A 27,547-nucleotide genomic window follows, 5' to 3' on the forward strand; every position below is an offset into this window, starting at 1 on the left:
GTTAAAATATAAATACAGTATTGTTCGGTGTGCATTGTAAAGAGTAAAAATCATACAGAGTGATTTTCGTTACTGCTTAGAAAGAGAGGACCGAAATGGGTGGAGTAACCAGCATATTTTCTTTTTAGAAACGAATTTACTACAATGAAAAATTTGCTGTCGACCAGACTGGTTCTCATTTTTAGAACAGGTCTTTGTTCTTACCACATGTTAACCACGGGATAATTTAACTGATTTCTGCTTCCCCCTCCCCCCCTCCCCAAACCCCCTCAATGTCTCGATGGTTGAATTTAAATCAATGAGATTTGGTTGCTCACATTATAATTTGTAAGTGGCTTCTAAGCAAGCTTGCCACAAATTTGAATGAAAATTAGACCTCGGGAATATAAAATACAATTGCCTTGAAATCTGAATCAAAATGATGTACTTAGATCTTTCCCCACAGTGCAAATTGTAAAAGCCTGCGGTGCTTGACACAGATTCCCAAGGGTTAACAGCAGAAATGTTACAAAAATATATAGTTCCATTTTTCTTTATCCCATCCTTTCAAAGCAAATTTTAAAAATCCCAAGAGTTAGACTAAGTCGCCATACGTTATCACCAACATATGCTATACAGCTGTCACATTCAGACATAAACATTCATTTAAAAAATGCACTAAGATGGTTATATATACAAAAATTAATTTATTTTTTTTGTTTTTTTTTACAAAAAAAAAGTAGGTTTATATTCACCCTTAGAAAAAGGCAGCTCCATATTGTAGTGTGGTTAGTGAGGGCTGCAAAAAGCTGCCATATCTGACAAAGTTAATATATTAGCACTTTGACCTCAGAAAGAGCCAAATGGCTTTGGAAAGGTCATGTAGCGTCCTTTTGCACTTGCTATTCTGATTGCTTGTATCCAGGTGAGTTAAAGAGCAGCTTCACAATGCAGTCTCTGGGCTTGCATCCCACCTTGCATCCTTAGAAATACAATACACAGGGGTCTCGTAGCTGTAGAAGTGAAAGATCGATTGAGGAACGGAGTGTTGAATGTTTTTGAATCAGACAATTAATCATCCAGGCTCTGCAAAAACAGTTTCCACTCACATTAATGCGCCATAACCTTTCCCATTCGCCAGTCACGTAAAACTGCTTACTATATAAGAGACCACAATAGTGTATTTGGCGCAGCAATCAAAATGGTGCTCATGCAGCCACCCCAGATTACTACAAAGCAGCACGTTAACGACATTTCCCTTCGTACACATACAATGTGGCAAGAAAGTAAATCAAAATATCCACTAGGGGGCACTGAAAGAACAGTTTATCATAGACCTGAAGTGAATGCAATAAATAGTGAAATGTGTTTTCTTTTTAATTTTTAACAATACATTTCAGAATTAGCTCGACAAGGTGAAAGGGTACGACGGACATGTCAATTTATATTGGCTGGCAGTAACTGCTGAAAGAAACGTGTAACTACTTGCACATGCTGTGATAAAACAGAAAACTAGTGACATTAAAAGATGGTGAAAAAGGTGCAAAAAAAACCACTCTTAAAATAGTGTTTTAGTGTTAAAATACTCCTGCAGATGGATGTGTAGTATATGCACATATAAATAAAGGGCTTGTCCAACGTTTGCAAGACAACAGGGGCAAGGGGATTTGTTGAGCTGAAAGATGCTGAATATTGGAGCTATGAAATGGACGGAGAAACAACAGGGCTTCGGACTCTTTCAGTGTAAACTTATTCAAATCATTTAGAAATGAACGCTTTGCATTTCTTTTAATTGTCACATTTTTTGAAGACACTGATGTTGCCCTCTGTATTTTTTTTTATTATTTAAAGAAATATTTCCCACCCCAATGTGTTAGTACAGGCACTGTTTGGGACAGATTTGGCTCGAAAAGCAAGGAACAGTTTCCCACCATTCAGTGGTGTGGTCAGTGTCCTGAATGGAATTTCCTTATCCAGCGATGATGGTGTCTGATAGGGTCTTGTGAGCTTTTGATTCCTTTTCGGTACAATCCATGAATATACCTTTGAGAGTTTCTTTGATATGTGGAAGCTATCAAACAGAAGAGAGAAAATAGAAAATTAACATACCATTACCATGAAATGACCAATGGATTTACATTTCCAACAGCTGGGGTTAAAATCAGGAAAAATCAGCCAATGCTTTAAGAGGATAAAGTCTAATTTATTTATTAGTGTCACAAGTAGGCTTGCGTTAACACTGCAATGAAGTTACTGTGAAAATCCCCTAGTCACCACATTCCGGCGCCTGTTCGGGTACGCTGAGGGAGAATTTAGCATGGCTAATATATCTAATCAGCACACCTTTGGACTGTGGGAAGAAACTGGAGCACTCGGAGGAAACCCATGGGTAAAGATGGTCTTGTGGTGCAGTGGGTAGCATCCCTGCCTCTGAGCTTGAAGCAAAGGGTTTTGAATCCCACCCCAGGACCTGATGGCTGAGGAAGGTGGGTTTATAATGCAGTCGCAGTTTGCCTGTATCAACCTGCAAATCCTTCCAAACACTCCAATGGCTGGCGGGAAGAGCGGGAGAGGCTCCTTGTCAGTCACGCTTGATGTGATGTGGCACTCCTAAAGATATGAGCCTCTGGCGACAGACTAGTGATCTGTTCAAGGAATACCTACTCATGGAAATAGATGAAAGTCTGCCTTTGTGCACCATTAGATGCGGGAAATGAATTAGAATGGAATTTAAGAAGCTAAAGACACTGGCTGGAAACTTACCGCCCCGCCCGCCACAGGAATTGGAGCGGGCGAGGGGCGGACAATGGAAAGGTCTGTTGACCGTGGGCGGGATTTCATGGTTTTGGGATGAGTGAGGCCGTAAAATCCCACCCACAACCTCTGCACGCACTAAGTCAACCTCTGCACGCACTAAGTCCCATCTGCAGTCTTTGGCTTATACAGAACTCACGTGATAGCTGGGATGCTGCAATTGAGCTCAGTGCCTTTAAACAAGGGAACAGACAAATCAGCCAAAGTGGTTTCGGCTACTGAACGGAGTTGTGAGGGGTTTGATTTCAGCTGCTGAGTGGCAGTGGGCGGAGAGAGGGGTGAGGTTGAACATAGTGGGAAGTGTTTAAACTGCAGGGGTATTTAAAACAAAACAGCTAACTTTTCAGAGGTATTCTGCAGCAGGATTCAGACCTCAAAGATTTGTGCCGGTCCACTATTAGAAAAAACCTGAGGATATAACAGGGCCTCGGAGCTCTCAGTCTAAGCTCCAAGGCAGCCACTGTGTGTGTGACCCAAAGTTTGGGAAGTGCTGATGCATTGCATCCTGAGATGATGGATAGGCAAGTGACCAACATATTCTTAGCTCAAAACTACAAGCATTCTATAAAATTTTCCAGATTATGGCCTGGATGCAATATTAACTTTAATTAGGAGTTAGATCATCAGTAAAACTTAAAGGCCAAACTAACTGCTGACTATGACTATGATTTCACTGATGTTAACCTTCCCAAAATAAATTCCAAAGGAGATGCACGTTATAGTCCTAGTGGTGATAGTATATGTTCAATTCTGTACATCAAATGGTTTGTGAGCTTACTAGGGAAGAATGTATGAACAATTTAATTAATTATATTAAAAAACTAGAAAGATTAAGTGAAACTAATGAAATCTACAACATGCTTAGGCAAACTACAATCCAACCATAAAGTTGTACTTATTTTTTTGGATTTCACAATCTTCACTGAGTCACCTTTGTCAAATGCAAATAATCTTACATCTAGAGAACTTTGCTGAAATATTTCAACCACCTTTTATGATGCATTAGAGAATATTTTCTAAAAGACATTTGCCATTTGAACATTTTGATCTATCACAATGTTAGCATTTTAGTTATGCTATTTAAAAAATAATTAAATACAATAGTATTGTTTCATTACTTTTGGCACTCATGTGTCAACTTAGATTATCAATGAGTCTTACTTAGGGAAAATTATTGATGTGAAAATTTGGAAGCCTTTTGGAGAGAACATTCAACTGTTCTTCTCTACGGTTTGGCTTCCAAATAAGCATTCACAACTTTAAACAATTCAAATGAGCATGGTGAAATGAAAATGCAGGTCACTGTAGCCGATCTCTTCTTCCATCAGCCCTGGATATTACATTAGTGCATGGATTGAAAATTCAACTTTGTATTAGGCAATAATTTCTTTACTGCCTGCTCAAACAAAATTAATCTTCTTCCGTGAACTTGAACAAATGCAGAGAAGAGATTTAACAATCCTCAGGAAACTGGCCACTCCCAGATATTTGAATATTGTAAATTCTACCTGCCAAAGTGGCATAGTTGATACATGAATTTCTTGCCACTTCAAGACCCTGAGACCAGATCAAAGCATCAACTGACAAATGTGATATGGACTATTCTGAGAAATAGATAAAAGCAAATTACTGCGGATGCTGGAATCTGAAACCAAAAGAGAAAATGCTGGAAAATCTCAGCTGGTCTGGCAGCATCTGTAAGGAGAGAAAAGAGATGACGTTTCAAGTCCAGATGACCCTTTGTCAAAGCTAAAAGGCGTAGAAAGTGGGAGATATTTATACTGTAGGGTGAGGGAATGAAAGATGAGTCATCGCCACAAAAACAAGGGGAAAGGAAAGGCTAAGAGAGTCCATAGAGAGAACTGAAGATGTGAGTGGCCAAACAGCAGAGAAGCTGAAATCAGAGGGTAAACTGTGACAGATGAAGATGTGGGGGGAGGGGGAGATGGGTGGGAGAGAGATAAAATTGAGAAAAGTGGGGAAAGGGAGAAAAGGGGAAATTTTTCTCAATTTTACCTCTTTCCCACCCATCACTCTCCACATCTTCATCTGTCACAGCTTACCCTCTGATTTCAGCTTCTCTGCCTATTCTCGCTATGGACTCTCTTAGCCTTTCCCCTTGTTTTTGTGGCGATGACTCATCTTTCATTCCCTCACCCTACAATATAAATACCTCCCACTTTCTATGCCCTTTAGCTTTGACAAACAGTCATCTGGACATGAAACACCAGCTCTTTTCTCTCCTTACAGATGCTGCCAAGCCTGCTGAGATTTTCCAGCATTTTCTCTTTTGGTTATTGTGAGAACTGGTTGCTCAGTGTTGGATAAGAAGGACTTTATCTCAGTGGAGGAATTTACTCATATTTACTGGTCACAAAGCAGAACTAACCACCGTTCTGTACAAGTAAAACTCCACTGCAGAATGGCATGCAGTTGTAAAAGGGAAGAATTGATAAATATAAAAATAGCTGGTATTTGATTGCTACTCCATAGAATCCATACAGTACAGAAGGAGGCCATTCGGCCCATCGAGCCTGCACTGACAACAATCCCACCCTATCCCTGTAACCCCACATATTTACCCTGCTAATCCCCCCAAAACTAGGGTCACTTTAGCATGGCCAATCAACCTAACCCACACATCTTTGGACTGTGGGAGGAAACCGGAGCACCCGGAGGAAACCCACACAGAGAGAATGTGCAAACTCCACACAGACAGTGATCCGAGCCAGGAATCGAACCCGGGCCCCTGGCGCTGTGAGGCAGCAGTGCTAACCACTGTACCACCGTGCCGCCCAATGCTTACTCAATGCTTACACTCCTCCAGAAAGCTAACAGCCAAATGTAGTCTCTTGAAGCATCTTTTCTGTAAAGGTCCGCAAGTGTATATACAAATATTTCAAACATGGCCTAAACCTTTACACTTTCCTTCTCTCTTTTTCTCACCTTCCCCCAACTCGCGCAACATTGACAAAACCTACGTGTTAAACAGGCGACTTTTGGTTTGTCCCAGTACCCATTGGTTCGACACTTAATAATTGGAAAGTGGCGTTGGATAAAGCCGGCACTGCAGTGGTATCGGATCATGGAATTTATTTCATATCGAGGCTTCATCTTTCCAAATGTTCTAGCATTTTTCACAACAGGAGGCTGACCACAGGATACTAAACAAAAAGAAACAGGATGTTAACATCAATGTAGATGACTTATTTACATGTGAATAAATGGGCTTCTTGCCGCGCAGGTTAATGACAATCTCTTGCTAGTCTATTCGGTCTGAAAATTACTCGCAGACTGGTGTATTAAATTTCAGTGCTAAACGGCACGGACAGACATAGGTCCAAGTCATGTTTTGCTCAATTAGCACTGTTGCCTCACGGTGCCAGGGACCCAGGGCCTCAATATGCCTAAGGGCAGGTGGGCGGGCTAGTGGCTGCCTTTTCCACACCCGTATTATAGGGACTGTGTCAGGAGAGGGCGGGAAGGCAGTGGATGATGCACCTGACATATTTTACACCCCCACTCCCTCCCCCCCAACTCCCTGCCAAAAACAGACCCAGCAGAGGGACTTAAAATCCAGCCTTATTATTCTTGGAGCTAATGCTTAGCAAATAGTGTGGTCCGAAACACATTATTCAAAGTACAAACAATAATAAGAACCCCAAATCATCACACGTTCATACTCTTGATCGTTACTCCCAACTTCAAAGCGGTCATACATGTCAATTGAGGACAGGGCCAGTTCACCTGCAATGCCCTCCACAGTTGAATAACCTGCAAGCCCTCTGCTGAGGCTCAACACATGAAGAGTAAAGTGAAGCCATCATAGTCCCAGACCATTGGCACTGGCTGGTGGTGATTTAACCTGAGGACCACCGCACCTCAGGCGAAGGGCAAAGTTAAGAAGGCGGACCTTCACGAATTATAGAATCCCTACAGTGCAGAAGGAGGCCGTTCGGCTCATTGAGCCTGCACCGACAACAATCCTATCCAGGTCCTATCCCCGTAAGCCAACATATTTACACTCCTAATGCCCCTGACACTAAGGGGCAATTTAGCATGGCCAATCAACCTAACCCGCACATCTTTGGACTGTTGGATGAAACTGAAGCACCCGGTGGAAACCCACGCAGACAGTCACCCGAGGTCAGAATTGAACCCAGATCCCTGGCGCTGAGGCAGCAGTGTTAACCGCTGTGTCACCCATTAATAATCTCAGCTGGTATGGGAATTGAACCCATGCTGTAGGCGTCACTAACCAGCTGTCCAGCCAACTGAACTGAACCCATCCCCTTACACGGAGAATAAAGACTTGGTTGAGGTACTGAAATGACTGCCAGAGTCCCAGGGAATGGTGCTATCTCGAGTGAATGCCTTGCGGAAAAGGAGTTGAATCTTGCAGACGAGTGAGGATAGAGGTAGTGAGTGAAAAAAATATTTGAGACATAATAAAAAGAATATAGAGCAATTTTCCACTTTGGCATTCCAGGGGTACACCCAAATTGCACAGCAAGAAATTTCACACACCCACTAATCCATGATTTTCCATCCATTGGAATACTGAATCACAGGCAGTTCTCTGGTATATGCTTCCACTTCACATAGGCAGGAAATGTATTTTCATACTTCTTTACTAATTGTTGCTATAATAGACTTACATTGCATTAAGTTGATCTTTCATTTATATAGACGATCTGGAGGAGGGGACGGAGTGTAGGGTAACAAAGTTTGCAGACGACACAAAGATAAGTGGAAAAGTGAATCGTGTGGAGGGCGTAGAAGGTCTGCAGAGAGATTTGGACAGGCTGAGTGAGTGGGCGAGGATCTGGCAGATGGAGTATAACGTTGACAAATGCGAGGTTATTCACTTTGGAGGAAATAGTAGCAAATTGGATTATTATCTAAATGGAAAAAAATTACAACATGCTGCTGTGCAGAGGGACCTGGGGGTCCTTGTGCATGAGATGCAAAAACCCAGTCTGCAGGTGCAACAGGTGATCAAGAAGGCAAATGGGATGTTGGCCTATATCGCAAGGGGGATAGAATATAAAAGCAGAGACGTCTTGCTGCATCTGCACAGGGCATTGGTGAGGCCGCAGCTGGAATACTATGTGCAGTATTGGTCCCCTTATTTGCAGAAGGATATATTGGCCTTGGAGGGAGTGCAGAGAAGGTTCACCAGGTTGATACCAGAGATGAGGGGTGTTGATTATGAGGAGAGACTGAGCAGATTGGATTTGTACTCGTTGGAATTTAGAAGGCTGAGGGGGGATCTTATCCTATAAGATAATGAAGGGGCTGGATAGGGTAGAGGTGGAGAGATTCTTTCCACTTAGAAAGGAAGCAAGAACTAGGGGGCACAACCTCAAAATAAAAGGGGGGTCAGTTTAGGACAGAGTTGAGGAGGAACTTCTTCTCGCAGAGGGTGGTGAATCTCTGGAATTCTCTGCCCACTGAAGTGGTGGAGGCTACCTCGTTGAATATGTTTAAATCACGGATAGATGGATTCCTGATCGGTAAGGGAATTAGGGGTTATAGGGATCAGGCGGGTAAGTGGAACTGATCCACTTCAGATCAGCCATGATCTTATTGAATGGCGGGGCAGGCTCGAGGGGCTAGATGGCCTACTCCTGCTCCTATTTCTTATGTTCTTATGTTCTCTACACCCTCGCTATGACTGTAACACTACATTCTGCACTCTCTCGTTTCCTTCTCTATGAACGGTATGTTTTGTCTGAATAGCGCGCAAGAAACAATACTTTTCACTGTGTACTAATACATGTGACATTAATAAATCAAATCAAAATCTTCAGCTTTAATCCACTGATGGGGCTTTGCAGCAATGTTAAAGTAAGAAATAGAAGGGGATGGGGACAATCACATACAGTAAATGGCAGAGCTCACCTGTGCCCTTTTTACATGTGTAGGTAAGGTGGTAGTTACATGGAACATCATTCCACTGGCCATCCTCATGCCAGATCATAACAACACAGTCTTCTCCAGAAGAAAAGAAACTGTCGGGCTGCTGCGGTCGCCAGTTTTCATATTGCTGTGTGAGAAACACAAATAACAAAGCAAAGACATTGAGCAGACTCATCTGGTTTATCCATAGCTACCCCCATCTCAGGAATAGAATAACTGTGCAACAGGGTGTCCAGAACTCATGTGACATTTTCAGCATTTTGGTATAGAAGATCCCGTAGAATCATTTCATCCCTACAGTGCAGAAGGAGGCCATTTGGCCCATCAAATCTCCACTGACTCTCTGACAGAGTATCTTAACCCGCGCCCTATCCCCATAACCTCACACATTTACCATGGCTAATCCACCTAACCTGCACATTTTTAGAGTGTGGGAGGAAACCTATGCAGACACAGAGAAAACATGCAAACTCCATGTTGTCAAGCTTCAAAGCCCAGAAATTACAATTAGATGTTGTATTCTGAGTTATACTTTAGTTTTGCCTCTTGATAATTTATAGTTTATTTATTAATGTCACATGTAGGTTGACATCAACGCTGCAATGAAGTAACTGTGAAAACCCCCTAGTCGCCACACTCCGATGCCTGTTCGGGTACACTGAGGGAGAATTTAGCATGGCCAATGCACCTAACCAGCATGTCTTTTAGACTGTGGGAGGAAACCAGAGCACCCGGAGGAAACCCACGCAGACACAGGGAGAACGTGCAGACTCCACACAGACAGTGACCCAAGCCGGGAATCGAACCCAGGTCCCTTGCGCTGTGGGGCAGCAGTGCTAACCACTGTACCACTGTGCCGCACAAGTTATACATGTTGCAATGTTGATATTAGTAGCATAAATATGCCTAATGTTGGTGCAATTATGTGCTAATTATAATAAACTGTTGCACTCAATGCAGAAATTAAGTGTGAATAGATGAGGCAGATGCCAACATCATAATATTTTGTTAGGAAAATAGTGTAATTTCATTCAGAATTAAAATGTGGATTATAGGAAGAGGTTTGCGAAACTGAAACATTCCAGATTCAATTCCTAATTGCTCTATGACCCTGTGTTGCAGATTTTCAGAGCATGATTGCCACAGTCTCTTGTGCGAAATACCTCAGAGGTCCTGTGCTGTAATGTCTCAGTGTCTATTCCTTGCTTTAAGAATACAGAGCCTGATGCCCCAAGTTCTCTTCTGATAAAGATTTGGGGCCTGACTCACATCCTGTGAAATAAGATTTAGTGTCTATCTCAGATGTAGTAAGTATGTGATTCAGTTTCTAACTGCCCTCTATCCTTCAGCAAGTGACCGCATTTTGTAGGAATGCTCTCCTCATTGGATTTCAGTGGATGTCTGCCATAGTCGAGAACCAGCTTTCTTGTTTCCCAATTGCACATGGGCCCTTAAGAACAAACAGAATATATTTTACTGGACTAATGAAATACTGAAAAAGAAATGTCATTGGGACAACTCCCAAATAACATTGCACACAAGGTTTTTTTAGGTGTTGGTTAAGAGATCCAGTTTTTACTTTTGTTGTGGTGCAATGTAATAAGAAAACTGATAGAACAGACAAAAGAACAAATATGCCAAGTAATAATTCACCACATGAGCAAATTTGGCCTGAATTTTATTTCTCTGGCTTGCTTCAGCGTGCATATCTGTTTTCTGATTTTGTGATTGAACAAATAATGCTGAATGCGCTGCTGAATAAATATTCTCAATTTGATCTCTCAAATTTTCACATTTCCTCGTCACATTTCAAGTTCCTTTCCATAGAGAGGCAGATTTTTAAAAAAATATTTACTTTAAAGTTAAAAAAAAGTTGTAAAATTTCAATAAATTAACTCATTCAAATCAGGGCAAATAAGGACATCAGTTGAACATGCCACCCCACCCCCAAAAAGGAAAGGCAAAATATTTGCACTGATTTACAGCCTAGCATCATGAAATGTGGCCCTATCTGCGTTTAAGATAAAAATAAATAAACACTTCAATTAAAATAGAAAATGCTGCACATGTGAAGGTCGCCAGTCAGCACACAAAGAAAGATTGGCCAAAACCTGACTTAAAATTTCCAGCGTTTTAGTCTTTTGCTTTTAATTTTGAATAAAACTTCTTCAATTTTTTTTATTCGGTCCCCAATCTATGGTCACGATTTTACTATTTCACCCCACCGGCCGATGGGCGGGGTGAGCAGATAAGATCGTTTGGGAGTTGAGAAATCAGGGTCGCACCCGATTTCCCGCCTCTCATGATCTTACTGGCACCGGATATCCGGCGAGAGCCGATGTGAACAGCTGGAAAATTCCAACCAATATGTGGGTAAAACTTGGTGCTGTTCAAAATTCCAATGTCAAATGATCCTTTCTATTGCAATCTTTTTTACTGGTTCACAGCAGATCATTTCTTTAACAAGCTTCCGGGAGATTATTTTAAAGCGCGTATCGCGTGTAGGTTTAACTTCAAAATGAGGACACTTTCTCTGAGAGTGTTGAGGCTTTATGGTAATATTTCTAACATGGATTCTGAATGGTCTTGGCAGTGCTGCTTTGTGTAGCCGTTGCTAGACTGTACTAAGTGCCAGATAGTGAATCAGACTGGAACGTCTTGTCAACATTGGGCCAAATCTGATAAAGCAACTCATTAAAAGGCTAGTCCAGCCAAGTTGTATAAATTTAGCAGGGTTGCGCTGTTTGAATCATTGACATAGATAAAATGTAGAATTCGCTGCATAACGGTAATGTTTCACTTCACTTTTTAAGTATGCCTTTTACACAGGATACATTTCATGGAATATACTGCATCTTAAAAGCATCCCTTTGCAATGTTTATCCAGTGAAATGTATTATGAAATGGTTATACATTAATACTATTTTACATAAAGTCAGTTTCTTTGCCACTAATGAGTCTGATCATCAAAACAGAGCAACCAAGAGCCGCCAACACTGGATTTCTGCCATTGATATTCCCGTGAATTGGTTAGAATACTTGGGTGTGTCAAATCAAGAAAGAGAAACCATCTTAAAGTTCAACAGGATTGTGCTAAAAGCAGACAGCAAATACAGTCATTACTCAAGCAGCACATCAGGATGGGCAGTGTATATTTACTTTATACATATGTATATAGAACATAGAACAGTACAGCACAGAACAGGCCCTTCGGCCCACGATGTTGTGCCGAGCTTTATCTGAAACCAAGATCAAGCTATCCCACTCCCTATCATCCTGGTGTGCTCCATGTGCCTATCCAATAACCGCTTAAATGTTTCTAAAGTGTCTGACTCCACTATCACTGCAGGCAGTCCATTCCACACCCCAACCACTCTCTGCGTAAAGAACCTACCTCTGATATCCGTCCTGTATCTCCCACCACGAACCCTATAGTTATGCCCCCTTGTAATAGCTCCATCCACCCGAGGAAATAGTCTTTGAACGTTCACTCTATCTATCCCCTTCATCATTTTATACACACTCTATCTATCCCCTTCATCATTTTATACAGTATATATGTCTTTATACTTTTATTATTTGATGCTCTAGAATCTTTGGCTAGAATTTTACCGCCCCGCCTGCCACGGGAATTGGAGTGGGCGAGGGGCCGACAATGGAAAGGTCCATTGACCTCGGGCGGGATTTTATGGTTTTGGTACGAGCGAGGTCGTAAAATCCCACCCATAATTACAAAAAAAGAACCAAAGGAGGTTTTTGCAGACTGTCTGTGTGGAGTTTGCACATTCTCCCCGTGTCTGCGTGGGTTTCCTCCGGGTGCTCCGGTTTCCTCCCAGTCCAAAGATGTGCGGGTTAGGTTGATTGGCCATGCTAACAATTACCCCTTAGAGTCTTGAAATGCGTAGGTTAGAGGTATTAGTGGGTAAATATGTAGGGATAAGGGGGTAGGGCCTGGGTGGGATTGTGGTCGGTGCAGACTCGATGGGCCGACTGGCCTCCTTCTGCATTGTAGGGTTTCTATGATTTCTATGAGGTTGTGGTAACAAGAGCACTGATTGAAAGGTAGGTTTGACCGCTGGCAAGTGAAATGAAAGGTCACAGGACAGAAATGTGGGCCGGAGTTTTCCGGCAGTTCACGCCAGCGGATTCTCTGGTTCTGCTCCAGTGAACAGAGATTTGGCTGAGCGCCAAATTCTTCATCCTCACTTGCAGCGGAAAACGGAACAGTCAGGAAATTTCAGCCATCAACTGTTTTTCTTTCCACTGATGCAGTTGAACCTGTTTTCTGTTTTTATTTCACATTTCCAAATCTGCAATATTTTGCTTTAATCGATTCTGGCTGCAAAATGCATGTTGAATATTTTTATATTATGTGGAACTCTTCAAAAACCTTAACAGTTTGAAAATCATTATATCTTTCTTCCCCCCCTTTAAGACTTAAACATTTGAAATGAAAAAGAGACTAGAAATTAGTAGTCACTGCTAACTAAAGTTTTTTAAAAAGTTTATTTATTAGTCACAAGGCCTACATTAACACTGCAATGAAGTTACTGTGAAATTCCCCTCGTCGCCACATTCCGGCGCCTGTTTGGGTCAATGCACCTAACCAGTACTAAATAGTGGACTACTAAATATTCACACCAAACCATACTGACAGCTTTTGAAAATATTTCATCTACCTTGTTCTGTTCATCCAAATTTGGAAATAGATATATAATATGCAAACGTCAAAGCTGCAATAATGATATGCATGATATTTAACTTCTAACTTGATGCCTTAGAAAAAAAGACAAGTAATGTCTGCAACCATAACATCTGAAAAGCTATCAAAACAGATTACATCTCCTCAAGAGCCTTGCTATTTCCTAAAATGATGCAAGCTGTGAAATGAGGCCAAACTAAACCGTTTGACAAAGTTAAATTAGGTGACGTGTCCATATTCGATCACTGCTCATGATAAGGCAATGATTAAACTGTGAATCAGCAGTATAGCCAACTCACAGAATGATTCCGAAAGCTGTACAATCTCTGGTTGTTCAACATTTTGATACTGGATGTGTTCAAGAGGAATCTACAGAAATAAGCGAAGGAGAAAAGAAGAGAAGAATATGTAACAGGGTGAGATGAAGTAAGGGGAAGAATTGTGCAGAACAAAAGCACTGGCATAGACCTGGTTTGGCCAAATGTCAAGTTTCCATGTTGTACATTCCAGATAATTTAATGGGTGGGATTTTCCAGCCATGCCCACTGCTGGGATTGTCCGGTCCCACTGAATTGGCTGAGCCACCAAATCTCCAATGAAAGGCACAACTGGCCTATGCATTGCCACATCATCAAAAATTAAAACACTACACTAAAGAGTTTAAATATTAGCTTCCGTGCTCTGGGGTTTGGGTATTACTGGCAACATGAGTCATTAGCATAAGAGTAAAATGTCATGTTAAATGAGGCATGGATGAATTTCAGCCAACCACATCTTAATAAAATGAATGCCAGCAAAAGAGGCATGTGCTCAAATTAACGTGTAGAGCATGGGCGTCTCAGAGTAAATAGAAGTCTTTAAGTATACCTTTCACTACTTAGCCCTTTTTTGAAAACCTATTTCGTAAACACCAAAAGGTTTAAACACATTAATTGCATTATAGACAAGGCCGGCTGATCCAGCAGGGCTGAAAACAAACTGGACGCTACGTCCAGACTCCTGCTGGAAACAGTCAAAGATGCCAAGCTGCACAAAGTCTTCAGCAATCCAGCAGACGGAGCACAGCGTAGATACACGTGGTCGCGGCCAGACGGGTCTGTCCGCTCCAGGATTGACTTCATGTTTGTACCCCACGTGCACATGGTCAGGTCCACCGACGTCAAGCCGGTGTTCTTTTCTGACCACTGCCTCCTGCTGGCCGACTGTCAGCTGGAGGAAAACCAGAAAGTGGGCAGGAGGTCCTGGAAGCTAAATGTAGAACTGTTGACCCCAGAGAACCTCGAGGAACTCAAAAGGGTTTGCCACGGTTAGAGAACTGTGGAACCCTTCTTTGCGTCTCCATCGCTCTGGTGGGAAACCATCAAGGACAACATCAAGAGGTTCTTCATCCGCAAAGGGGTTCAGAAGGCCAGGGAGAGACGGGGGGAAATGTCCCGACTCCAGAAAAGCTTGTAGAATCTACACCAACTGCAGTCAATGGGGGTTGATGTCAAGGAGGACCTCCGGGAGGTGAAGAGCCAGCAAGCCCCACTCTTTGCCTCGGAGGCCTCCAAGAACATCTTCCGATCCAGGGTCCGCTCCGTGGAGCAGAAACATGCTCGCGTTTCTTCTTCCAAAAGGTGCACAGAGAAACCTCTGTGATCAGCAACCTGAAGGAAGAAGATGGCTCTGTAAGGTCATCGCGTCTGACATTGTAAGGATCTGCAAATCCTTCTATGCCGGACTGTCTGACCTGAAGCCAACAGACAGCATGGCCTCCCAGTCTTTCCTGTCGTCTACCATGAAGGTCTTAGACGATGGCGAGCGGGAAAGCCTGGACAGACGGTTATCTCTGGATGAGCTGACATAGGCCTTCGAGTTCTTTCAGAAAGGTAAAACTCCCGGAAGCGACAGCTTACTGGCTGAGTTTTACTCGGCGTTGTGGGACTTGACGGGCCCGGACCTCCTGGAAGTATACGAGAGTATACTTCTGGAAGGCAGCATGTCAGAATCCATGAGGAAAGGCATCATTACCCTCATCCTCAAGCAGAAGGGGGAAAGAGAAGAAATTAGAAATTGGCGACCCATTTCACTGTTGAACGTGGACTATAAAATTCTAGCCAAGGTCATCGCCAACCGGGTCAAGTCTGCTCTGGGGTCAGTGATCCATCCTGATCAAGCCTGTGCTATACCCGGCAGGAAGATCTCTGATAGCCTCGCGCTGCTCAAGGATACGATCGCCTACGTGCAGGACAGGCAGGTGGACACCTGCCTCATCAGCCTAGACCAGGAGAAGGTGTTTGACAGAATATCGCGCAGCTACATGATGGATGTGCTCTCCAAAATGGGCTTTGGGGAGGGAATCCGCAATTGGATCCAACTGCTCTACACAGACATCAGTAGCGCAGTCTCAATCAATGGGTGCGAATCAGATAGGTTTCAGATCAGGTCTGGAGTCAGGCAGGGCTGCCCTCGCTCCTCCGTCCTTTTTGTGTGTTGCATTGAACCCTTTGCCGAGGCCCTCAGAAGCGACCCAGGCATCAAAGGGGTCACAATCCCAGGCAGTGGAGGCACGCAGCTCAAAGCCTCCCTGTATATGGATGACGTGGCTGTCTTCTGCTCGGACCCCTCGTCTGTTCGCAGGCTCCTCCAAGTCTGTGAGCAGCTTGAGCTGGCCTCGGGAGCCAAAGTCAACCGGGGCAAAAGCGAGGCCATGCTCTTTGGGAACTGGGCTGACAGATCCTTTGTCCCTTACACCATCTGGGCAGACTACCTTAAGGTGCTGGGGATATGGTTTGGAGTGGCAGGGACATGCGCCAAAAACTGGGAAGAGCGCATCGCCAAAGCGAGGCAAAAATTGAACTTGTGGGAGCAACGCTCCCTCTCTATCACCGGTAAAAACCTGGTCATCCGGTGCAAGGTACTGTCTGTGTTGTTGTACGTGGCACAGGTCTGGCCTATCCCCAAATCCTGCGCAGCAGCAGTGATGTGGAGATGCCGGCGTTGGACTGGGGTAAGCACAGTAAGAAGTATCACAACACCAGGATAAAGTCCAACAGGTTTATTTGGTAGCAAATACCATAAGCTTTCGGAGCACTGCTCCTTCGTCAGATGGAGTGGATATCCACTCCATCTGACGAAGGAGCAGTGCTCCGAAAGCTTATGGTATTTGCTACCAAATAAACCTGTTGGACTTTAACCTGGTGTTGTGAGACTTCTTACAGCAGCAGTGACCCGGGCCATCTTCAAATTTATCTGGAGATCAAAGATGGATCGTGTCCGGAGGGAAGCGATGCACACATCTCTAGAGGGTGGAGGGAAAAACGTTCCCAACGCCGCCCTCATCCTGATGGCCACCTTTGTGTGTGGCTGCATCAAGCTGTGTGTAGATCCTCGGTACATTACGTTTTGAGGTTCTACCTGTCCCAAGTGTTGCGGAGGATGGGTCTGGTCACACTGCTGCGGAACGCTCCAAGTAGTTGGACCGTACCGCAGCACCTGTCCTTCGTGGAAAAATCTTTCCAGAAACACACCTTTGACCACATGAGGCCTTGAGAGAAAAGGAGATGGCGGATCCTGTCAGATGGTTCCCTGAGCGGACTGTCAATGTCATCTGGCAGAATGCCTCATCACCAGAACTCACAAACAAGCACCAAGACCTGGATTGGCTGGTGGTGAGAAGGGCACTCCCCATCAGATCCTTTATGCACGCTCGAGGTCTCAACATCACCGCACGCTGCCCTCGAAGGGGCTGTGGGGGTGATGAGACGGTCGCACACCTCCTTGTGGGATGTACCTTTGCAAAGAAGGTCTGAGATGCAGTGGTATTTATTGAGGTTCGTCCCGAGCAGCTCGGTGACACAGGACTCTGTGCTCTACGGGCTGTTTCCAGGGACGCACACCAAGACAAATATCAACTGCTGCTGGAGGGTCATCAACTCAGTGTAGGACGCACTTTGATCTGCCCGAAACTTGCTGATCTTCCTGTGCAAAGATATGTCCTCGACCGAGTGTGGCACATTCCAAGGTCCAGGACTACGTGCTGAGGGACGCGCTCAAGCTTGGGGCAGCCGCCGCAAAGGCACAATGGGGAAAGGCCACCGTGTAAAGCGTCTCAACCGAGGCAGACTGAGAGCCCGGTAACTGCAGAACACCCTCGGCCTGCGTAACTGTGTGCTAATCCGAAAAACAACAGCACACAGTAAAATCTGATGTATGTACATAGTTTCAAGTACTGAAATGTAATGAATGTTTATTTGAGAGTTTATTTTTATGAATAAAGTATATTTTTGAAATTAAAAAAATCATTCAGTAACAGTCTACTTTACACAGGGTGCATGCAGACAACAGCAATGCTGGAAGGAAGGTCATTGTTAAAGCATCTGAAAAAGGTTGAGCCGAGGACACTATCCTGAAGAACTCCGGCAGCAATATCCTGGGCCTTCAACAACCATCTTCCTTTGTGATAGGCATGACTCCAACCACACATCAAGGCAGCAGCTGACCAAGCAAGGGGCAGCAGGGTACACAGTGGTTAGCATTGCTGCCCCATAGTGCCAGGGACCCGGGTTTGATTTCACAATGATGTGCAGATTAGGTGGATTGGCCATGCTAAATTACTCCTTAGTATCCCAAGATGTGTAAATTAGGGAGATTAGCAGGGTAAATACACGGAGCTACGGGGATAGCCCTGGGTAAGATGCTCTGTCGGACAGTTGATGCAGACTCGAAGGGCTGAATGGTCTCCATCTGCATAGTAGGGATTCTATGACATCATGGAGCCCTAGAAAAATTCAAATCAATGGGAATCAGGGGTAAACTCTCCAATGCTTGAGGATATATCTAGCACGAAGGAAAGTGGTTGTGGTTGTTGGAGAACAATCAGTCGCAGAACATCGCTACACAAAATTTTCAAAGTAATGTTCTCGACCAACAATCTACAGCTGCTTCATCTGTCATGGCTGTGTCAGCCGCCTGTAAAATCTACTAGGAAAATGGAAACTTTGAACTATTTCAAAAAAGGCACAAGTATGATGGAATACTCTCCAATTGCATTCCAATAACACTCAAAAAGCTCAACACCATTCCTGACAGAACAGTCTGCTTGACTGGAACTCCATCCCTCAACCACTGGAGCACCATTACTGCAGTGTATACCATCCACTAGATGTACTGCAGCAACCCACCAACACTCCTTCAGCAGCACCTTCCAAAGCCACAAGCTCTACCACCTAGAAGAACAAGGGGAGCATATGCATGGGAAACCACTGCAAACAAATTCTCCTCCAAGCCACATACTTGGAAACATATTGGCATTCCTACCAGTAGGTCAGACCGACCAAAGGTAGCAGCACAGTGGCATAGAGTCAGGAGAGAGTTGACCTGGGAGTGCTCAACGTTGACACCGGACCCCATGAGGTCTCATCGCATCAAGTCAAACATGGGCAGGGAAACCTCCTGCTGATTACCATCTATTGCCCATCCCTCTCAGCTAATGAATCAGTATTCCTCCATGTTGAACACCAAATGGAAGAAGCACAGAGGGTGGTTCCTGTACAAGAAACAGGACAAATCCAACTCAGCAATTACCACCCTATCGGTTTACTCTCGATCATCAGCAGAGTGATAGAAGGGATCATCAACAATGCTATCAAGTGGCACTCACTCAGCAATAACCTACTCATGGTTGCTTAGTTTGGGTTCCACCAGGGTCACTCAGCTCCTGACCTCATTTCAGCCTTAGTTCAAGCATGGGCTGAACCAAGCTGAATGCCAGAGGTGAGGTGAGAGTGACAGCCCTTGACACCAAGGCAGTATTTGACCGAAAATAGCATCAAGGAGCCATCGCAAAACTGGAGTGAATGGGAAATTCTCCACTGGTTGGAGTCACACTTGGCGCAAAGGAAGATGGTTGCGGTGTTTGGAGGTCAATCATCTCAGCTCCAGGACATCTCTGCAGGAGTTCCTCAGGGCAGTGTCCTAGGCCCAGCCATCTTCAGCTGCTTCATCAATGAACTTCCTTCCATCATAATGTCAGAAATGGGGATGTTCACTGATGACTGCACAATGTTCAGCACCACTTGCGGCTCCTCAAATGCTGAAGCTGTTCATGTCCAAATGCAGCAAGACCTGGATAATATCGAGGCTTAGGCTGACAAGTGGCAAGTAACATTCATGCCACATATGTGCCAGGCAAAGACCATCTCCAACAAGAGAGAATCTAACTGTTCACCCCTTGATATTCAATGGCATTACCATCGCTGAATCCCCTACTTTCAACATCCTGGGAGTTACCATTGACCAGAAACTGAACTAGATCAGCCATATAAATACTGTGGCTATCAGAGCAGGTCAAAGGATAGGAATCTTGCGGCAAGTAACTCACCTCCTGACCCCCTAAAGCCTGTCCACTATTTACAAGGCACAAGTCAGGAGCGTAATGGAGTACTCTCCACTTGCTTGTATGAGTGCAGCTCCAAAAACACTCAAGAAACTCAGCATTGTCCAGGACAAAGCAGCCTGCTTGATTGGCACCCCATCCACAAACATTCAATCCCTTGACCACAATGAACAGTGGCAGCATAATGTGCACTGTAGGAACTCACCAAGGTTCCCTAGACAGCACCTTTCAAACCCACAACCGGTAATGTCAAGAAGGACAAGAACAGCAGATGTCTGAGAACACCATCACCTGGAGATTCCCCTCCAAGTGACTCACCATCCTGACTTGGAAATATATTGCCATTCCTTTCACTGTCACTGCGTCAAAATCTTGGAATTCCCTCCCTAACAGCACTGTAGGTGTCCCTACACCTCAGGGACTGCAGTGGTTCAAGAAGGCAGCTCACCACCATCTTCTGAAGGGCAATTATGGATGGGCAATAAATGCTGGCCACATCCCAGAAAATGAATAAAAACAACCACAAAATGTACTCTGGGTGGGGGGCTGCAATGTCCATCACCAACAGTCGCTTGGCAGCACCAATACTGACTGAGCTGGCCAGGTCCTAAAGGACTTAGCTGCTAGACTGGAACTGCAGCAGCTGATGAGGATACCAACAAGAGGAAAAAAACCTACTTGACCTCATCCTCACAATACCTGTCACAGATGCCTCTGTCCATGACATTATTGGTAGGAGTGACCAGCGTACAGTCCTTGTGGTGATAAAGTCCTGCCTTCACAATGATGATACCCTTCATCGTGTTGTGTATCATTATCACTGTGCTAAATGGGATAGATTTTGAACAGATCTATTAGCTCAAAATTGGGTGTCCATGAGATGCTGTGGGCCATCAACAGCAGCAGAATTGTATACAACCACAATCTGTAACTCTATGTCCCGGCATATCCCCCATTCTAATAGTACCACTGAGCTGGGGAATCGGTCCTTGTTCAATGAACACTGCAGGAGATGCCAGGTACAACACCGGGCATATCTAAAAATGAGATATCAGCCTGGTGAAGCTACAACACAGGATTACTTGCATGTCAAGCAGTATGATAGACAGAGCTAGACTATCCCAGAACCAACAGATCAGATCCAAATTCTGCAGTCCTGTCACATCCAGTCAGGAATGGTGGTGGACAATTAAACAACTAACTGGTGAATGATGGGTGAGCCCAGCACTTCAGTGTGAAAGATAAGGTTGAAGCATTTGCAACCATCAACAAGCAGAAGTGCAAAGTGGCTGATCCATCTCAGCCTCCTCCTAAGGTCCTTAGCAGCACAGATGCCAGTCTTCAGCCAATTTGATTCACTTCACGTGGTGTCAAGAAACAGCTGAAGGCACTGGTTACTGCAAAGGGTCTGAGCCCTCTGGGCCCAACATTCTGGCAATACTACTGAAGACTTGTGCTCCAGAACTAGTTGCACCCCTTGCAAACTGCTCCAGTGCCATCACAACACTGGCATCTGCAAAATTGTCCAGTTTATGTCTTGCTGATAAAAAACAAGACAAATTCAATCCTGCCTATTACCACCCCATGAGTATATTCCCGATCATTATGGAAGATGTCACCAGCAGTGCTATCAGTTCCAGTCCAAGCCACTCATCATTCTGACTTGGAAATATATCACTATTCCTTCACTGTCACTGGGTCAAAAGCCTGGAACTCCATCCTAAGCAGCACAGTGTGTATATCTACACCCCAGAGACTTCAGTCATGGCCACATTTCATTAACGAGTACTAAAAAACTAATTTGTGTTACATTGTGCCCCTTCGACGTAATAAAACATCCCAAGGAGGTTTGACTAATGACAGCTTTTAGCATTGAGATTACAAAAAAAGAACAGAAAATGGCACATCAACGCAAGCTTGTTTTGGTAGAAAGCTGATCTTATAACTGAAAAAGTTTTAGTACTAGATGTAAACAATCCCCAGATTGTTTGTGGACCAAATTAATTCACAACCTAGAGTGACACCAAAATGGATTATACTGCACACAGTATGAAGTCTCACAGCATCAGGTTGTGAGTGTAACTTCTTACTGTGCCCATCCCAGTCCAATGTCGGCATCTCCATATCATATACACAGTATGAGTGGGGGAGGGGCTCTCAAACCTCTCAAGTTCAACGTGTTTGGCATCAGGGTCCGATTTATAAGTTATACTGCTGGTTTTGATTTACCGTCCACCTGAAACTTCTTATACCATTGCAATAGTAGAAGTGGAACAGCAACCACTATTTAGATAGTGCACTTGATCCACCAAAGTGTGCTGCAATTAAAAAAAATTATCTGATTTAGAATCCTAGAATTCCTGCAGTGCAGAAGGAAACCTTTTGGCCCATTGAGTCTGCAATTCCCTCTGACAGAGTACCTTACCCAGGTCCTATCCTCGCAGCCCCAAACACATACCAAAGCTAATCTATCTAACTTACATATCTTGGGACACTAAGGGGCAACTTAGCATGGCTAATTCAGCTAACCTGCACAGCTTTGGACTGTGGGAGGAAACTGGAGCACCCAAAGGAAACCCATAGACACACGGAGAGAACATGCAAACTCCACACAGACAGTGACTCGAAGCCAGAATCGAACCCGGATCCCTGTCACTGTGAGGCAACAGTGCTAACTACTGTGCCACCGTGCCGCCCCACACAGAGGAATCTTCCAGACTAGGAAGTTTCCTTTCTCACTCAGACCCTGTTGCAAACCATAGAATCCCTACAGTGCAGAAGGAGGCCATTCACCCCCCCAGGCTCTATCCCCGCTTAGTTGCCCTGCTAATCCCTCTAACCCATCACATCCCGGGACACTAAGGGTTAATTTAGCATGTCCAATCAATCTAACCTGCACATCTTTGGACTGTGGGAGGAAACCGGAGCACCCGGAGGAAACCCATGCAGACACGGGGAGAATGTGCAAACTCCACACAGACAGTGACCCAAGCCGGGAATCGAACCCGGGTCCGTGGAGCTGTGAGACAGCAGTGCTAACCACTGTGCCACTGTGCCGCCCCATGCTCACCCACTTGGCACAACCAACTATCTTGTAGGCATTGAACAGACAGTGAGCAAATTGATTCAGACTTAATGATAAATAAAGTGAAAATATGATTTTACCTGATGTCACTGGAGCTTCTGAAAAGTATATTATGTGGGCCATCCTAATATTGATGATGTGGAGATGCCGGCGTTGGACTGGGGTAAACACAGTAAGAAGTCTCACAACACCAGGTTAAAGTCCAACAGGTCTATTTGGTAGCAAAATCCACTAGCTTTCGGAGTGCTGCCCCTTCATCAGGTGAGTGTATTCACAAACAGACCATATAAAGACACTAACTCAATTTACAAAATAATGATTGGAATGCGAGTCTTTACGGGTAATCAAGTCTTAAAGGTACAGACAATGTGAGTGGAGAGAGCGTTAAGCACAGGTTAAAGAGATGTGTATTGTCTCCAGCCAGGACAGTTAGTGAGATTTTGCAAGTCCAGGCAAGTTGTGGGGGTTACAGATAGTGTGACATGAACCCAAGATCCCGGTTGAGGCCGTCCTCATGTGTGCGGAACTTGGCTATCAGTCTCTACTCAGCGACTCTGCGCTGTCGTGTGTCGTGAAGGCCGCCTTTAGAATTGTTTAGAAAGCCACAGCACAAACAGGCCCTTCGGCCCACAAGTTGCGCCGATCACATCCCCACCTCTAGGCCTATCTATAGCCCTCAATCCCATTAAATCCCATGTACTCATCCAGAAGTCTCTTAAAAGACCCAAACGAGTTTGCCTCCACCACCACCGACGTCAGCCGATTCCACTCACCCACCACCCTCTGAGTGAAAAACTTACCCCTGACATCTCCTCTGTACCTACCCCCCAGCACCTTAAACCTGTGTCCTCTCGTAGCAACCATTTCAGCCCTTGGAAATAGCCTCTGAGAGTCTACCCTATCCAGACCTCTCAACATCTTGTAAACCTCTATCAGGTCACCTCTCATCCTTCGTCTCTCCAGGGAGAAGAGACCAAGCTCCCTCAACCTATCCTCATAAGGCATGCCCCCCAATCCAGGCAACATCCTTGTAAATCTCCTCTGCACCCTTTCAATGGCTTCAACATCTTTCCTGTAATGAGGTGACCAGAACTGCGCGCAGTACTCCAAGTGGGGTCTAACCAGGGTCCTATAAAGCTGCAGCATTATCTCCCGACTCCTAAACTCAATCCCTCGATTAATGAAGGCCAGTACGCCTTCTTGACCGCATCCTCCACCTGCGAGGCCGATTTAAGAGTCCTATGGACCCGGACCCCAAGGTCCTTCTGATCCTCTACACTGCTAAGAATGGTACCCTTCATATTATACTGCTGCTTCATCCCATTGGATCTGCCAAAATGGATCACCACACACTTATCCGGGTTGAAGTCCATCTGCCACTTCTCCGCCCAGTCTTGCATTCTATCTATGTCTCGCTGCAACTTCTGACATCCCTCCAAACTATCCACAACACCACCTACCTTGGTGTCGTCAGCAAACTTACCAACCCATCCCTCCACTTCCTCATCCAGGTCATTTATGAAAATGACAAACAGCAAGGGTCCCAGAACAGATCCCTGGGGCACTCCACTGGTCACTGACCTCCATGCAGAGAAAGACCCCTCCACAGCCACTCTCTGCCTTCTGCAGGCAAGCCAGTTCTGGATCCACAAGGCAACAGCCCCTTGGATCCCATGCCCTCTCACTTTCTCAAGAAGTCTTGCATGGGGGACCTTATCGAACGCCTTGCTGAAGTCCATATAGACCACATCCACCGCTCTTCCTTCGTCAATGTGTTTGGTCACATTTTCAAAGAACTCAACCAGGCTTGTAAGGCACGACCTGCCCTTGACAAAGCCGTGCTGACTACTTTTGATCATACTAAACTTCTCTAGATGATCATAAATCCTGTCTCTCAGGATCCTCTCCATCAACTTACCAACCACTGAGGTTAGACTCACCGGTCGGTAATTTCCCGGGCTGTCCCTGTTCCCTTTCTTGAATATAGGGACCACATCTGCAATCCTCCGGAACCTCTCCCGTCTCCATCGACGATGCAAAGATCATCGCCAAAGGCTCCGCAATCTCCTCCCTCGCCTCCCACAGTAACCTGGGGTACATCCCATCCGGTCCCGGCGACTTACCAACCTTGATGCCATTCAATAGTTCCAACACATCCTCTTTCTTTATGTCCACATGCTCGATCCTTTCTGTCCACCGCAAACCAGCAGTACAACCACCCAGATCCCTTTCCACCATGAATACCGAGGTAAAGTATTCATTAAGCAGCTCCGCCATTTCTAACGGTTCCGCACAAACTTTTCCCCCTTCACCTTTTAAGGGTCCTATGCCTTCACATCTCATCCTTTTACTCTTGACATATTTGTAGAAAGCCTTGGGGTTCTCCTTAATCTTACCCGCCAAGGCCTTCTCATGACCCCTTCTCGCTCTCCTAATTTCCTTCTTAAGCTCCTTCCTACATCCCGTATACTCCTCTAAATCCTTAACACCTCCTAGCTCTCTGAACCTTCTGTACGCCTCTCTTTTCTTATTCACCAAGTTCATCACAACCTTCGTGCACCACGGTTCCCGTACCCTACCAACACCCCCCTGTCTCATCGGAACGTTGTCATGCAGAGCTCCAGACAAACATTCCTTGAAAATCCTCCACTTTCCTTCGGTACTTTTCCCCAAGAATGCCTCCTTCCAATTTACCCGTCTAATTTCCTCCCTGATGACACTGTATTTCCCTTTACTCCAGAGAAACACTTTCCTAGCCTGCCTGATCCTATCTCTTTCCAATGCTATCGTGAAGGAGCCTTGGAGAACGCTTACCCGAAGATCAGAGGCCGAATGCCCGTGACCGCTGAAGTGTTCCCCAACAGGAAGAGAACACTCTTGCCTGGTGATTGTCGAGCAGTGTTCATTCGTCAGTTGTCGTAGCGTCTGCATGGTCTCCCAATGTACCATGCCTTGGGACATCCTTTCCTGCAGCATATCAGGTAGACAACGTTGGCCGAGTTGCAAGAGTATGTACCGTGTACCTGGTGGATGGTGTTCTCACATGAGATGATGGCATCCGTGTCGATGATCCGGCACGTCTTGCAGAGGTTGCTGTGGCAGGGTTGTGTGGTGTCGTGGTCACTGTTCTCCTGAAGGCTGGGTAGTTTGCTGCGGACAATTGTCTGTTTGAGGTTGTGCGGTTGTTCGAAGGCAAGAAGTGGGGGTGTGGGGATGGCCTTGGTGAGACATAGCCGGAGAGGTTCTCGCACAAGGTCCCATTGCCCGATATGATGGGACGGCCGGGTGTGTTTGCCTTGTGTATCTTCGGGAGGAAGTAGAGATCTCCAACGCGGGGAGTACGTGGGATGAGAGCACGGAGGGTGCTCTGAAGGTCCTGATCAAAGATCTTGATCAGTCTGTTGAGTTGACGGGTGTGTTCTTTGGTCGGAGCTGCAGGTAACTGTCTGTAGTATTCCCCATTGTTCAGTTGTCGGTACACTCCAGACAGTTACCCGCAGATCCGACCAAAGAACACGACCAAAGATGTGTATTGTCTGGAGACAATACACATCCCTTTAACCTGTGCTTAACGCTCTCTCCACTCACATTGTCTGTACCTTTAAGACTTGATTACCTGTAAAGACTCGCATTCCAATCATTATTTTGTAAATTGAGTTAGTATCTTTATATGCCCTGTTTGTGAACAGAACTCCCACTCACCTGACTAAGGGGCAGCGCTCCGAAAGCTAGTGGATTTTGCTACCAAATAAACCTGTTGGACTTTAACCTGGTGTTGTGAGACTTCTTACCATCCTAATGCTAACAGATTCCGGTTTCATTAAGGCTGTACCAATTGTTCGGTTACTAAGGATTGAGTTATGTCTATCTGCTTCTGGTCTTGGTTGTAGAGAAGAATCATAGAATCCCTACAGTGCAGAAGGAGGGCATTCGACCCATCGAGCCTGCACCGACAACAATCCCACCCTGGCCCTATTCCCATAACCCCATAAATCCATAAATTTTCATAATTTCATAAAATACCTATAGTTTTCAGGGAAGAGCAATGATTGTTTTAGATTTGCAGTCTTTAATTATGTATATAATTAAAGGGCGGCACAGTAGGGCGGTACAGTAGCACAGTGGTTAGCACTGCTGCTTCACAGCTCCAGGGACCTGCGTTCGATTCCCGGCTTGGGTCACTGTCTGTGTGGAGTTTGCACATTCTCCTCGTGTCTGCGTGGGTTTCCTCCGGGTGCTCCGGTTTCCTCCCACAGTCCAAAGACGTGCGGGTTAGGTTGATTGGCCATGCTAAAATTGCCCTTAGTGTCCTGAGATGCATAGGTTAGAGGGATTAGTGGGTAAATATGTAGGGATATGGGGGTAGGGCCTGGGTGGGATTGTGGTCGGTGCAGACTCGATGGGCAGAACGGCTTCTTTCTGCGCTGTAGGGACTCTATGATATATTGTTCTTTTGTGTGAAAAAAGAATAATGATAAATTTGATAAATTCAACCTTTTAATAAGAGTGGTTTAGAGAAAGAAGGGGCATGTGAACCAAATGACAATTGTGGATTTCCCAATCATTTACTTTCAGAAAATTATTCTTTCTCTTCCATTTGTTTCCAATGAAGGTAGATAATTCTTTAGTGATATATGGAAAAAAAAATGGAAAGAAACAGAATCTT

At 44.9% G+C, this 27,547-nt stretch overlaps 1 protein-coding gene across 1 annotated transcript in view; it reads right to left on the bottom strand.

Moving 5' to 3' along the window:
- Window positions 1-707: 707 nt before the first annotated feature.
- Window positions 708-27,547, bottom strand: part of LOC144495030 (uncharacterized) — a 210,807-nt gene continuing 183,967 nt past the window's right edge. Inside the window, exons 14-17 of the mRNA XM_078214827.1 lie at window positions 8,698-8,842; window positions 5,775-5,957; window positions 1,911-2,050; window positions 708-1,065 (exon numbers count right to left, since the gene is read on the bottom strand). Coding sequence (XP_078070953.1) covers window positions 1,926-2,050; window positions 5,775-5,957; window positions 8,698-8,842 — 453 coding nt within the window. The 3' untranslated portion in view covers window positions 708-1,065; window positions 1,911-1,925. The remainder of the gene's footprint in view (window positions 1,066-1,910; window positions 2,051-5,774; window positions 5,958-8,697; window positions 8,843-27,547) is intronic.

Source organism: Mustelus asterias, chromosome 6 (assembly GCF_964213995.1).
Source record: "Mustelus asterias chromosome 6, sMusAst1.hap1.1, whole genome shotgun sequence".
Lineage (NCBI taxonomy): Eukaryota > Metazoa > Chordata > Chondrichthyes > Carcharhiniformes > Triakidae > Mustelus > Mustelus asterias.